The sequence below is a fragment of the Solea solea genome, chromosome 8, assembly GCF_958295425.1.
Source record: "Solea solea chromosome 8, fSolSol10.1, whole genome shotgun sequence".
Lineage (NCBI taxonomy): Eukaryota > Metazoa > Chordata > Actinopteri > Pleuronectiformes > Soleidae > Solea > Solea solea.
The window spans coordinates 19,145,938-19,160,188 of NC_081141.1; the positions used below are offsets into that span (position 1 = coordinate 19,145,938).

Here is a 14,251-nt window from a genome sequence, read left to right on the forward strand (position 1 = left end):
ACTCTTCCAGTGACGACACAGTGTCAGTATCGGCTCAGGAACGGATCGCTTGGAACCTCACCGCAGGTACCAGGTGCTATCGCTAATAGAAAAGCAAAAACAAAATCTAATTCTGCTTAGGGCCCCATAAAGGTTTGGGCCGGCCCTGTGCTATAAACACAGAACGTGTTTGTATGCAGTGTGGTGATCTTTTGTGTCTTTCTCAGTCACCAATGCATCATTGACGAACAGAAAACTAAAACACTTGTGTGTGAAAGTTCTCCTTGCATCACCGAGAGTGTAGATAAAGGCAATCGGACATGGTTGGATTTTGTTGGAGAGATTTCAACTCTTCTCCAAGAGGCTTATTGAGTTCTGACAGACTGGTGGAAAACTCACTACCAGTCGGTCGGAACTCAAGAAGCCTCTTGGATGAGAGGTACAATTTTTATCAGAACTCAACCAAGTCCAATCGCATTTATCTACACTCTTGGGCCAAGTGCACAAAACAGTCATTCTTTTCAAAATGGAAAATGTTCTGAGTGTAGTGTGTAGAAAGGACATGACATTTCCTATACTTGGTCTTTATAATACAGTATATGTCTAACAAAGACGACTGTTTATCTGTAATAAACATCCCCTTAAACAAGGCATCACCTGTTGATTCAAGAACACCATCGACCCTCATTCTCTTCTCTGACTGCCTAATTGGAAACACATTTCCACACAGTATCATGCAAACACCAGAAGCAGCAGGAAATGGGATCTGATGAATGGTTAGTGGAAAGTGTGAAACTCCTCTCCCCCACTCTTTCCAGAAAGACTGAATTATGTCCTTCCTCGACTCTCTCACTCTCTAACTCTGCAGTTCAGTCCTGATTTTGGAACTCCATCCCTCTGTGTTAGTCTACATGGGAGGAGACTGGAGGAGACAGAGGATGGACTTTTGGACGTCACCACCGCTCCACCTCTGTCTCTCCTCTCTCAGTCCTCTCTCTTCTCCCTGTCAGGGTTGATGGTGAGTGGAGATGAGCAGGAGTCTGCGTCACTGCATTGTGCAACAGAACCCATGCGCACTGAATGAAGGACTGTAAACTGTAAACTGGGAGTCAGTTTTTTTTTTTTTTGGCGTCGCTGGATCCAACAATAACTTGAGAGGGAAGTTATTTTGCGCTTCTGGCTTTGGTTCCGTGCGTCTTTTGGATGTTGCGCCACGCCGCAGACTTGTGTTCGCCAGCTGGCGCGTGAGCCATCGCGTGCTGTTCGGGCAACGACACACTGATCCTGGCCGACACGAGACGTAGCCGACGCGCGTTTCCTCTCCAAGGGTTAGACGTCTTGAATGTGATGTTTATCAGATGAGCAGCAAAGAGTTCCCTTCGCGCCATGTCCCTCTGTCGGACCGAAGTGGACAATGAAGTTATGGGATAGTCTGACCACTTGTTTGATCCTGCTGAGTTCCGTGCGCGCCAGTCCGATGGCGCGGAGCCGACAGCAGTCCGTGCCCGCGAGGAGGAGAGAGCGCGTGCCCCCCGAGACTCCACGGGAGCAGCCGCCGCTTCACATCCGAGTGTCTGTCACTTCCACGGACACGGCGGAGTGGGAAGAGACACAGGAGACAGCAGGAGGACAATGTAAGAGCACGAGTGCCAAGACCAAAGAAAACGACATTTGCATGTATTAGTCTTTCTGTGTCCTGCAGAAGGATATAGGAGACAATTGCAGACATGGAGAAAACAAAACAAAACACCGTTTATGGATTCATTAATTCCCAATCTCTCACCCAGAACAATGGATCTCTGGTGTCTCTATACATTTTCCACATGGAATAAGTTTATGCTGTAAACAGTTGGTTCACAGAGCTGTTTTTTTAAATTCTTTTTAATCTACTTTTAAATGTTAGAATGTAGAATTACTAATTCGTTTCTCTCCCCATGGCAGGTATTTAAAAATCAGGGCAGCAGTACTCATATATGATGCCATTATTTATTTCTCCTTTTCTTTCCATCTATAAAATATAAAAGCTAAACGCAAACACTTGAATAAATATTTACTGTAACACTCCAGTCTCTCTAGTCTGTAGTTTGCCTGCACTGGAGTGCATTAAAAATACATACACATTTTAAACTAAATATTTTTCATGACTAAAGTACATGACACGTCACCCCAAAAACAACATTTTAGTGCACTTTAACAAGTTCCTAGGAACAAAATGTGTAACTACACAAAAAGTAATAAATGTCCAATTAATTAAATACTATTCATCCATGCCAATTAGTAAAAAAGGGGGAAAAAGTGACAAAATAAAAAACAGAGAGCTCCAGGGAATGTGTAGAATGTGTTTGTCAACTTGAATATTTAGAATATTTGCCATCACAATCACTTCCAAATTCAATCTTTAAATAGCTGTCAAAATCCAGAAATGGATTCATTATTTTACGCTGTTGTGACGTGTGGCTCTAGGCAACATTTCGGCTGCAGTAGCTTTAATGAGGTCCATGTGAGCAAAACAGACAAGAAAAAAAGATCTGGTGGATGAATAAGAATGGGATCCATTAGTAACTTGGAGCTCAAAACACAAACAACGTGTGCTCTTTTTCAGTCCGTCTTACACAACTCTGCTCTTGATGTGTTTCAGCCACCGTGGAGGAGCCGCTCCCCAGCGAGTTTCAAGATTTAGTGGACTTCATCAAAGTGACCATCAGGAGGATACGTCGCTCCTCTGTGTCCTCATCTACCTCCTCCTCCTCCTCCTCCTCCTCCACCACCCTGTCCCCTTCCAAAGAAAATTTGAGCAGTAGCAGTCGTCACAGAAGGGAGAAGAAAAGTGGGGGAAGCCTGCAGACCGGAAAAGGAGGAGCGGGAGGTGGAGTGACAGGCAGGAGGGTGAGAGGAGGAGGAGGAGGAGGAGGACGAGGACAGGGCTGTGCACTCAAACAGATCCACCTCAATGTGACAGATCTGGGTCTAGGCTACCGCTCCGGCGAGGAAATGATATTCAGGTACTGCTCGGGACCCTGCAGGAAGTCTGAGGCCAACTACGACAAGATCCTCTACAACCTCGCTCACAACAGAAGGTTCCCCCCCAAAGACACGCCCTCTCGGGCCTGCTGCCGGCCAACAGCATTTGACGATGATCTCTCGTTTCTGGACGACAACCTTGTTTACCACACGCTGAGAAAACACTCTGCCAGAAAATGTGGTTGTGTGTAGGGACGGTGAAACGAGTGTCAGGTTTTGGGTAACTGTAAATTCACGCCCACTTTAAAGTGTATGCTATCGAGTGTTGTTTGTTTTTTTTTTGTAGATTTTTACATTGCAAGGAACCGTGTATGACCTCAGTTCATCAAGTAATATAAGGGGAAGATTTCGTGATGTGCATCACACAGTACAGTCACATGGCATTTTTATTAGTCCATGGAAAACTGGACTTGGGTGTAGTGGTTAGTACTCTTGCCTTTGCAGCAAGAAGACTCCGGGTTTGTGACCCGACCCGGTTGGAACAAGGGCCTTTCTGCCCAGCGCGACCCTCATGTGGAGGATAAAGCAGTAGAAGATAGATTTTTATGAAATCAAATCAGTCCCAAAGTCAGACACAAACACCCAGATAATGCGACTGACAGTCAGATTACTGCAGCATATATATGTTCAACTGGACTCAATCTGGCCCAGGTAATCCGTGCATGCGGCACAGTTCTTGCCCCCTGAGCTTTGATGCAGAAATAATAGAAAAGAATCCAGTACACAGAAGAGGATTAACGGTTAGAAAGACAGTCACAATTGAGACTGGTGTGTTTGTTTTGGTCTGGCGAATTTAGAATTTCACATTTTGAAGTTAATGGATAGTAGAAAGACATGAATTAGTGCTCGGCATACTAATAACCACCTGGTTTTTGGCCAACCAGGAAACACCAAATACTGACAAAGCTGAAAAAGGGCCACCTGTAGTGTAATGGGGGTGGACACACTTCCATTCCCTGCCAGTACTTGAACACTCGGACAGTCGTGGAGCTCCAACCACAGCTTGACTTAACTGCATGAACATGTTGTGACAGTCTCACCCAAGTATTTATGAAATGTTGAATGTATTAACTTATTCATATTTATTTTTTTTGTTTTTATATAAAAGGAATAAATGTTATTTATTACTGGTATTACTGGTATGTGATGTAACACTGCAATGTTATGCTTTACACTTCAGGTTCATAAAAGGTGAAGAAAAGGGACCTGGTGTTTGCGTAATAGCGACACTCGTGGTCAAATATTGTGCGGAACACCTTTAAAATCTTTGGTCACAGGAAATTACGGGGGTGGGAGAATGGTTAGAGGAATTGCTGATGGTTCAGTTATTTTATACAGCATTCACTTTTAAGTTATCCTTTCCTTGTTACGCGCCATGCAGTTGTAAATCTGCCTATTTTGAACCTATTTCTATACACTAACAAAAAAAATATATAATAATAATAATAATGCCATTACATAGACATGACATGGGGGTAGCAGAAATTAATCATCGCATTTCTGTTACTTTTGTGTACAGAAGGGAACGGAACAAAAGGGCCGAAACCTTCAGAGTCATTTAATATGAGAGAAAAGCAAAAACTGATGTGATCAAATGACAAGGACAGACATTAAGCAGGGGGAAGAATAGAGTATCCTTAACACACATCTGCAGTATGAGAACAGGTGGAAGGTGAGACAGAGAGTGGAGGATGAAAGAAAAACAAGTGTTAAAAGATTTTTTTTTACCACATAAAGAAAACAATGAGGAGGAAGAGGAAGAAAGGACATAGTGTCCGGTTGAAGAGTGAAAAGACGGTATGATTAAAAAGAAAACCAGAACATCCAAATGAGACAAAGGTGTCGGAGAACATGAGAACACAAGTCCTGCTTAAAGTAACGTGTGGTTCGATATCTGAACCGCCGCCTGCTCTCTCACGTTTCCTCTGTGAGTCTGATTCAACGGATCCGGGGCGAGCAGCAGTCGGACTCCGAGCTGCTGAATGTCCTGATGCCGTTTGACAGTTTTACTGTCGAACTCATTTGGCACACAAAAAAAAGTTTGAATTTTTGAGAGTTTGAATGCAGCAAAAAAGGGATGTTAGAATGAGTGAGACAGTCAAAGAGGCACATGCGTCAACATTTTTAAATGCAAAACGCTCACAGTGAATCGTGGTTAAATTAAATGTAGTCTAATGGCTCCCGGGAGCTCATTAACATGAATTTTGAAGTCCAAGTCATAAAAGCTTTTTCAGTTTCACCTGCTGACAGCAGAGGGAATCATTAGCAGTAGCTGACAGTCAGAAGATAGTGTCATTAGTCAGATGTGTCCTCTGCGCTCTTTTGTCCATGGTGTCAGGTGAGCTTGTAATGAAGGATGATGTTGCACTGGAGTGTAATACAAGTATTTGCAGTTAAGGGGTTGGCTTTCCAAACGTGTGCTAAATACTGGCATAGGTGATGTCACACTTAGAAGTGATGTGGGTCAATTCACCGGAATTATATAACAGTTTACTTACTGTATTGTTGTCGTCTACATGATTCCACTCTATGGCGCGCTATTAGGGCCAAACTGAAGAGAGAGAAAAAGTCATCACATTACAAGACTTTTCATTAATTAAAAATGTTTTATTATAATAATAATAATAATTATTATTATTATTATTATTATTAATAATAATAATCATTATTGTTATTATCATTATTATTAATAATAATAATGATAATGATAATAATAACAATAATGATAATAACAACAACAATAATAATAATAATAATGATAATAAATAGCAACAAAATGCACTTGCAGTCTACCACTACTAGCCATTTCCTCCTCCACAAACGAGATGATTTCCTCTTAGTCTGTGTGATTCTTTCTTCTAAAACAGACTCAGTTTCTGGCACAATCTTTTCAAAGTCCTGATGTTAATGATAACGTGGTGATGATGTGACAAAAAGATGGAGTATCTCCTTATTTTTATAGCCCAAACCATAATATAACTTCACAAAATGCTCCTATTATTGAATAATAATGACAACTTTATTCTTGAAAGATTGAATTTTTCTTTCTTCAGTTTGGCCCTAATACGAAAGAGGTGACTAGAATGTCCCTCGAAACATGCAAGGCAATGGAAATGTACAAATAGTTTACAGGAATGTTTATTTTAAGAGGCAACATCTCGATTGCCACAGAGAACTGCATGTGCACACCTCAGTGTGACGTCTGCTGTAGAAACAGAGAGGAAAGTTTTCGAGAACTCTCCGACCACACCACATACTCATCCACAAACACAGTATTTGTGTTCTTTTTGAGGCAAAAAACGTTATGTGTGTACAGGCCACATTCTCTTGCTGTCTACACATGAAACAGCTTCAAATCTTTCAGTCACACGTTCACATTACTTATGCAACACATCTATTTTACACAAATGATGTGTATTGGCTTTGAGTGCTGCCAGAACACTGTGACCTCCATCTCAAAGACGCAGAATGAGTGAAGCTGCTGCTCACTTTTTTAAACTTATAACACGATGAATAATAATAATGTTTAAGTAAAAAAAAAAAAAAAGAAAGTATAAGATTCTAAACCAATCCCTGCTGTTTAAAGTCAAGGCCAGTTTAAATCATAAGAAGCTCTTTGTGGTAGCTCAAATTCAAATCAGTGACCAGTTTGTTTACAGGGGGAAGCAATTGTGGCCAGAGCCGTGTTTACCCCCTTTTGTGTCAGCGAGCATGAGAAAAGACACAAAGGACGGCCCTAAACGCAATCACGGTCGTATCAGGCTCTCCACGAGAGATTGACGGAAACCCCAAGAGCGTCTGTGTGCCGCTTCTCTGGAATCTGTCTCTTTGACTCGAGCTTCACGATGAGACGTCTGTAAACACAACAACAGAAGGAGAAAGGAGAGGCATCAACGACGGAAAAACAATACCACCATCAAGTCAAGACGTATGAAGGGTGATGCTGCCTTGCCACCTCTTTGAGAGTATGAAGAACAGTTCATGTGTTTTTATGAGTCGTCTACAGGGAATTCTCCAAAAACTTAAAAAGCCTGAAGGATGATGAACAAAAATACAGAGACGAGGGAAAAGTTTCAGCTCTGAGTGTAAGTACAAAAAAAAGATGATAGAAAACACAAGTATTTTTGTGTGTTTTGGGTTTTTTTTTTTTTTTTTTTGCAAAACAGCCTTTCAAAATTAATTATCACTGCTGTGCTGTCATCACACTGGCTGCAACACAAAGCAGAGGCGGAGGGGATTAACATGAAGCTCTAACTGCGCTGCACTGATCACCCCTTCACTGGCCCAGTGCCAAAACTTCGGGGTGAAGTACAGAGAGAACACACATTCAACAACTACACGACAGTCAAGTAAAGTGAGGAAACGGCCGAGCTGTGAGACGAGAATGTCAACAAAGTCTAATTTGCTTGGTCTTCCTTTAACTTGGACTAACACAGGTTCACACGCGCAGTACAGTATAGTATAGTATAGTATAGTACAGTACAGTACGTTTACATGACCTTCAGATAAAAGTGCAACTGAATCAAGTTCCTCAAAGTCAGACAAACACACGCAGATGTGCATGTGAAAAAGTTCTTGTATTTGTTACTCATTTCTGGCACAAACACTGACTTTGTCAACACCAGTACTCCCAATGGAGACCAAAACCTGGTCCTAATATGGCAAAACATCATTTCTGAGGAAGTGGTGAGGTTTAGGGTTAACATTTGAATTGTGGTTAGGTTAAAAGTATACTTCACCGATTTGCATTTAGCTTTGTATTACTAATATCTTCATTTTTTTTTTTGTTAAAAAAGACTTGGTCCAAGTCTCGGTCCAAGGCTTAAAACCGCAACGCTAATTCCACACTTTTTAGACACACTCGTCGGGGGACGGGACCTCATTCCCAGAATGTAAACAGTGTCGGCCATCTTTGCTAACAGTTACGCTAACAGCACGTAACAAAGAAAAGAATGAAGATATTTCTGAACTCAGGGGAAACTGAGGTTGGGAAGCACAATTTATCAAAAATACTAGCCCTATTCTAGTAAAACAAAGGTAAATGCAAATCTGTGAAGTATTCCTTTAAGGTTAGAGGTAAAGCCTTGGGTAGGCTGTCCAAATGAATGCAAGCCTTCCAGTTCCAAGCATCAGCTAAAACCTGGAAATAATAGAAGCAGCTGGTACACACGGAAGAATAAGACAACCGTGACAAAAACATGGTATGATTCTTAGACCAATTATATGCTCTGTCTATTTTTAAGTTATTATAAGGACGGCAGGGAGACAGTGAATGATTGAAACAAGACAAGCGTAAAGATGCAGTATTTTACCACATGGCCACGAGTGAATGTAACACTATCACCTGGGTGTTGGTGTGTGTGAGAGGTGTTAAAGCTCACATGTTTAAATATTTACTTGAAACCCGAGAACGTGCGTTACAGTGTTCTCGCTCTCTGCCTTACACCTGTGCTACATCACATGTGAGTCTCTGTTTTCTGACATGAAAGTGCCAATCTGTAATTTGGAAGGGTGCAACAGACAAGAGAGCCGTTGAAATTCAGCTTAAGACGAGTTAAGATGATTGTAAAAAGAGGTCTCTATTTTAAATATACAACTTTAGTTTAGTTTATTTAGTTTGGTCACATGCAGAGGAGGGATGGAGATTATATTAGACAAAGTAATGTTTGTTGAAGATGGGGCAGGAGGAAAAGCGTGGGGGGAAGAGACGGGAAGACGACAGAGGACACAAAGGACAGGGTGAGATGGAGGCAGAGGTGACCCCTGAAGAAAGAAGTCCAAAGAAAAGGAAGAGTTGGATCTAGAGCTGAAACAATTCCTCGATTAATTGATTTGAAGCTTTTTTTCCATGATTAAAACAAGATTTCTGATAGTTTCAGCTTCTTAAAGGTGAATACTTTTTGGTTTCTTTGCTTCATGTAACAAAGAAATCATTACATTTCTGACATTTTATGGACCAAGCGATTACTCGGTTAATCGTGAAAATAATCGAGTTGCAGCTCTAGACGGATCCGCACAGTCTTTCTGCCATTAATCATTCAAAAGTCAAACCTCTAATAATGTTATTTGCTCCTTCCGTATGTAGCCTGTTACTTAATGTAAAAAACATGGATTTGAGCGTTCCCGCTGGGTCCATAAAAGTTACAAATGTTACAAAATGTGCATAACATACATCGTCACACATCAGCGAACATTGCTCTTATAGTTTATACATATGGCTCAGAAGCACCTCTGCTATGCTGAGGAATGGAACTACCCTAATCTCCTCTGTAAACACAGCAGTGTGTGTGTGTGTGTGTCTAAGACCCCAGGATGCAAACCAGGCCCCAAATCACCATCCATCCTGCCCTCATGAGAGAAAAAGCCGACCTCCATTTGTCCCTTTCGTGTTCCCCACTATCCCTTCATCCTCCTTGTGTCTTTCACCACCTTCCACATCTCTACAACCCCCCCCTTCATTTTGATGTCCCTCAGCTTATACCATTAATGTCTCCAGCTCTCCATCCTTCTGTTTTCTTGCTCTCTCCCCCCTCGTGCATAAAAGCAGGACTTGGCTTGTCATCTGCATCTGTTTTGGTGTGTGTAAATCCTCATGTACCTCCATATTCCCCCGGTGTTAAAGGGAGGAACTGCTTACTTCCTGCGTAAACACATCAGTGGTATGCGAAGGATCTGTAGCTTCTGTAGCTTCTGACTCCGTCATGCGTTATATCTGTAATTGTGCTTTGTAAATAAAGAACATCGCAGGTTACTGAAAAAAGTCTTCATGATCCCGGGTATTAAAAGATGAAAGAACACACATTCAGAGAGACTTCGTTCTCATTCATACCGACTTATTTGCGGTTCCCAAGATGAGCTGATCAGCTGCTCTTGGTCGCACCAAAACAAAACTGAAGCTCAGGAGGGGATCAGGCCTTCGCGGTATCAGTTCCCACATTGTGGAATGACTTGCCGCTTCACATTAGGCCAGCCGGCCGGCCATGTCACTTCCTGTTTCTGTCTTAAAAACACAGATTTTCTCCTTGACATTTGACATGTTGTTTTGCTTCCCACTTGGAATGTGTCGTTCTCAATTTGTGTTTTATGTTTTTAAAAGTTTGCTTTATTATTGTACAGCACATTGGTCAACTATGCTGTTTTAAATGTGATTTATAAATGATGTCAAAGAGACCCTTCTTCTGAATCATTAAATTGGGTGCATTACTGCGATAAAATGTCTATTTTTACCGCACACAATTGTAATCATGGCCTTGCTTATGTGTACTGTCCTGCATTTTACTGCGTTATCACCGTCTAAATTCCAGTTTTACGGACAGAATTTCAACTGAACTCTTTGTTCTTGTATTTGTTTCCTATTTCTGGCATAAACACTGACTTTGTCAGGACCAAAACCTGGTCCCAACATGGCGAAACCTAATTCCTGAGGAACTGGTTATGTTTAGGGCTAACATTTGAATTGTGGTTAGGTTAGGGTTAGAGATAAGGCCTTGGGTAGGCTGTCCAAATGATTGGAAGTCTTGAAATGCATAGAAATTACGAGAATGTGTGTATAACTTGGGTATTAAAGGGGAAGTACAACATTACATGAGTTGGCATTAGCCTCTAATTGACAATTGAAAGTACAAAGAGTCACATAAGAACTGCATCATTATCTTCGCACACAAACCACGTCCACACGTTAAAGTCGGGCCAAGAGCAGAGAACGGCAACTGCCAACAACTGACATACCACTGAACCATGTGTGTGTTCATAAATCTGCTGCTCATCATGATGCTAAAACAATATGGGCTCCTCAACCAAAGTGAGCGAGCATTCCTCTGTGAAAGCTGCAGCATTGCACAAGTGTTTCCCTTAAAGCAAAAGTTTCCCAGCATGAAAACAAAAAAAGAAAAGTGTCAATATGTTTTACGTTAGAAAAGCAGACACGCCTTACAGAAATAATAAATAAACATTACAGTTTTCAGATAAAAGATGGTGATTTGCGGATGAGATTAAAAGTCCAGGTCCAGGTTACATGTGATATAAAGAACCACCAGGTGCTCATTAAAAGCAAGGCGTCCCATTTTGGCGCAACATTTTGTGGAATATAAATGATTTGGGTGACAAGCAAATATTGCAAACATAAGTGCGTAAGATCCTTAGATATACGTTCACAAGTATTTACAAGCCTCTGATCCCAGAACAGACATCTGTTCCCCCCCCCTCCCTGAGGTGAATGGACCCTGAAATGAATCCTACTAAGCCAGAAAATGACTCACAGAGCAAAAGCAGGGAGCAAACAGTTCAAACCTCTGACTCACAGCCCCTTTATAACCCCGCGGTGACCTTTGATAGTTTAGAATGACCTTCCTATGACTCCTCCGAGTGCCTTAATAACACCCATGCAGGCCTGAGTGAGCCGAGACACAACTGATGGAAATGTGATATCTCCTGTTCGGCTGCCCGACAACTCACTCACTCACACACATCATCTAACGCTGACAAAAAATCAACCTGCAAGTAGAATAATGCACACATGTATATACACACACACAGAGAGTGGATGTGTGTATGCTGTTGAAAGTTTAAAGGCTATTTCACTTTGATCCAACAAAAAAATAAGTGCAGCGCAGAAGGAGAATCATAGCATGTCATGTTTATTTGCCCTTTGATTCATTTAAGTTATGCCATATGGCGGGAAGTGCTTTAAACACCACCGCAAATTGGATAACTCTTTAGGACAGGATGACCAGAACAGGAAATAAAACATTGACCTCTGTAATGTTTCTGCCATGCTTTAACCATTGGAGGTACACAGCGTTAACAGTGAAAGAAAAACAAAAACCACTCCTCTCTACTCGGTGTGGAAAAACAAAACCCACACCACATCATACCTTGGCAAAAGTCGGACCCAATAACTGAAATCTTAAAGCGTTTCTTTCTCCCGATTTTCTGCACCACCATACTATACTGTTTCCTCAGCAGGCACGGTAACTAATTCAAGTCATATTGTTCTAGGAATAGGAGTTCCAGGAGAGTCTCAGGGGGATTAGAAGTCAGTACGTACATATGTGCCTCACCTGCTGTTGTTTAGACCATTTCTTTTTTTCATTACAGTGTGATGCTGCAAAGAAAAATAATCTATTCTCTGCTTATAACTCGTTATGAATAAAGAGCAACAATTATTACTTTTCTGTGTATTTTTTAATTATGTGTATGTACTTGCAACGATAAATGAACTGAAGTTAAAGCTGAAGTTGAGTAAATAAATACTGATTAACAGGAAAAAACAACTGAATATTTGATCAACTCAGCAACTAAATGGGCTTTAAATATGAATAAAGTCAAACTTGACTTTCTGCAGCACCTGTCCGACATCTATTACATCACTGCGGGACATACTTTGTTGTGTTTTCGGTCTTGATCTGCGGTGGATCGTCCATACTGTAGAGACTGTGAATAAATTGTGAATAAATTGTCCTGACGCAGAGGAATAACATTGAAGAAATGGCTCTCTTTTGTCCCTTGGCTGGATTATGAGTGAGCTGAAATGGAAAAAAGCTGCTGTGCCTCCACCGGTCACTCACTACATCTATTATTTAACAAAAGATACCCTGATTACAGCACTTCACCCAGAGTCTGAACACACGGCGAACTGTCAACGTGTGCCATGAAAGTTGTGGAGAGGAAGCCGACATAATGTCAACAAAGCACAGCGTTATCAAAGGAGACACAACGAGAAGGAGGCGCTGTGGCCTCTCATGCATCAGGAGCACTGGGGGAGACTATGGAAAAAGCTGTCACACCAACACACTTGTGATGACAGGAAGAGACACTTTACGCCACATCGGTCCACAGAGGACTCAGATGAAGAGCGTCCCTCTCTCTCTCTGCCTCAGGTACTGTAGATTATTTTGTCTCATCACAGGGACGACCTGCTGTCAGAGGAATTATGCTGAAAAGATCTTGAGTTTGCATCTCACATAATGTCTGCACAAGTACTTATCTGTGAGGATGAGTACTTACAAACGTCAGACGGCAGACAGGCCGACGCTGTCTGTTCTCGAGCGCATGAAGCACTAACGCGAGGCCGCCACGGTGAAAACGGCACAAAACACGTCACAGCAACAACACACAAGAACTTCACAAAGAGCAAAATGTTGCATACATATGTATGGAAATCACACTTTTGACACCCACAGGAGGAAGAATCAACTCTGCCAAGGATGTTATGCTTTCCTGTGTGTGTTTGTTGGTTTTCTCCTGAAATAATGTATGGAATAAATCAAATCACATCAGGTAAAATGAGAGAATAATAGAGGACTGACATTAATGAATTGGAAGTGCACACACATAACTGAGATCTATTTAAAGCAGCAATTGCATTTTCAAAGTGCCAAGTGCATATGCTGGGTGTGAGGTTAAAAATAGCAAGTACTTATAGTACTGATGTATCACAGTATCAAAAATCCGTATAAATCAAGCACCAAATATTTATAAAGGCCGTATTATTGAGATCTATGTTTTTGTACAGATTTGTGCAGATCCACTCACAGAAAAAGAAAGTAATGCACAAAATGAACTGTAATTATGCAAATGTGATTATCTCTTGCAGTGTTAATAGCTGTTCTGAAGCTGAACAACTGTCTGTGCTGTGCACCAGGAAAGATAATAACGTTTGTCACGTTTGCCACACAGCTACAGCACCAGTTGATTTGTCTTCTAAATCTGGACACAATTAGCTGCTGGAACAGGACTCAAAATGCCAGCGCAAGTCATCACGTCGGTCTAAGCAAGATGGATTTCAGCTCCACGCCAGTGTTTTGACAGGTAGGTGAAAGAAAATAGGAGAAAGCATAGCACAGCGAGGCAGAGTTTGCTTCCTCTCTTTATCTCCATCTGTCTCCCTGCACCCGTTTTCCCCACATCTGCAGAACATATTCTAGTGGCAGACGGGTGAAATTAACCCCTAATAAGACTCCACGTTAGCACCTTGCTGCCCCACTTTGTCTGCCAGACTCTGATATGACGGGAGTAGCTACTGAAAGCCTTGTGGTAAATGTCAAAGAAGCAGCATGCACCCTCCAGGTCAAAGAAGATAACCCTAAAATGTTTGCTGTTTTTAAACTTCATAGGGTTTTTCCTTTTTCATGGTATCTAGGTCTCATGTGCACACCACACATCACATAACCACCTCCTCCTTACAACTGGCTCTTTTTAGAGGCCCCTTGGCAGTTATTCTCACACACACACACACACACACACACAATCC

The 14,251-nt window shown here is 41.6% G+C and overlaps 1 protein-coding gene across 1 annotated transcript; it reads left to right on the forward strand.

The window, feature by feature from the left end:
* The first annotated feature begins 1,456 nt into the window (after positions 1 to 1,456).
* Positions 1,457 to 3,293, forward strand: gdnfb (glial cell derived neurotrophic factor b). The gene is made up of 2 exons (XM_058635889.1): positions 1,457 to 1,613; positions 2,618 to 3,293. The coding sequence occupies exons 1-2, from the start codon at positions 1,457 to 1,459 to the stop codon at positions 3,190 to 3,192; spliced, it is 732 nt and encodes a 243-aa protein (XP_058491872.1). The 3' UTR covers positions 3,193 to 3,293.
* The last annotated feature ends 10,958 nt before the right edge of the window (positions 3,294 to 14,251 follow it).

Excerpts from the sequence above, each read along its gene's own strand:
- gdnfb (XM_058635889.1), top strand. The coding sequence starts at position 1,457 with ATGGCGCGGAGCCGACAGCAGTCCGTGCCCGCGAGGAGGAGAGAGCGC. Across the intron at positions 1,614-2,617 it reads GGAGACAGCAGGAGGACAAT|CCACCGTGGAGGAGCCGCTC; the intron begins GTAAGAGCACGA and ends GATGTGTTTCAG.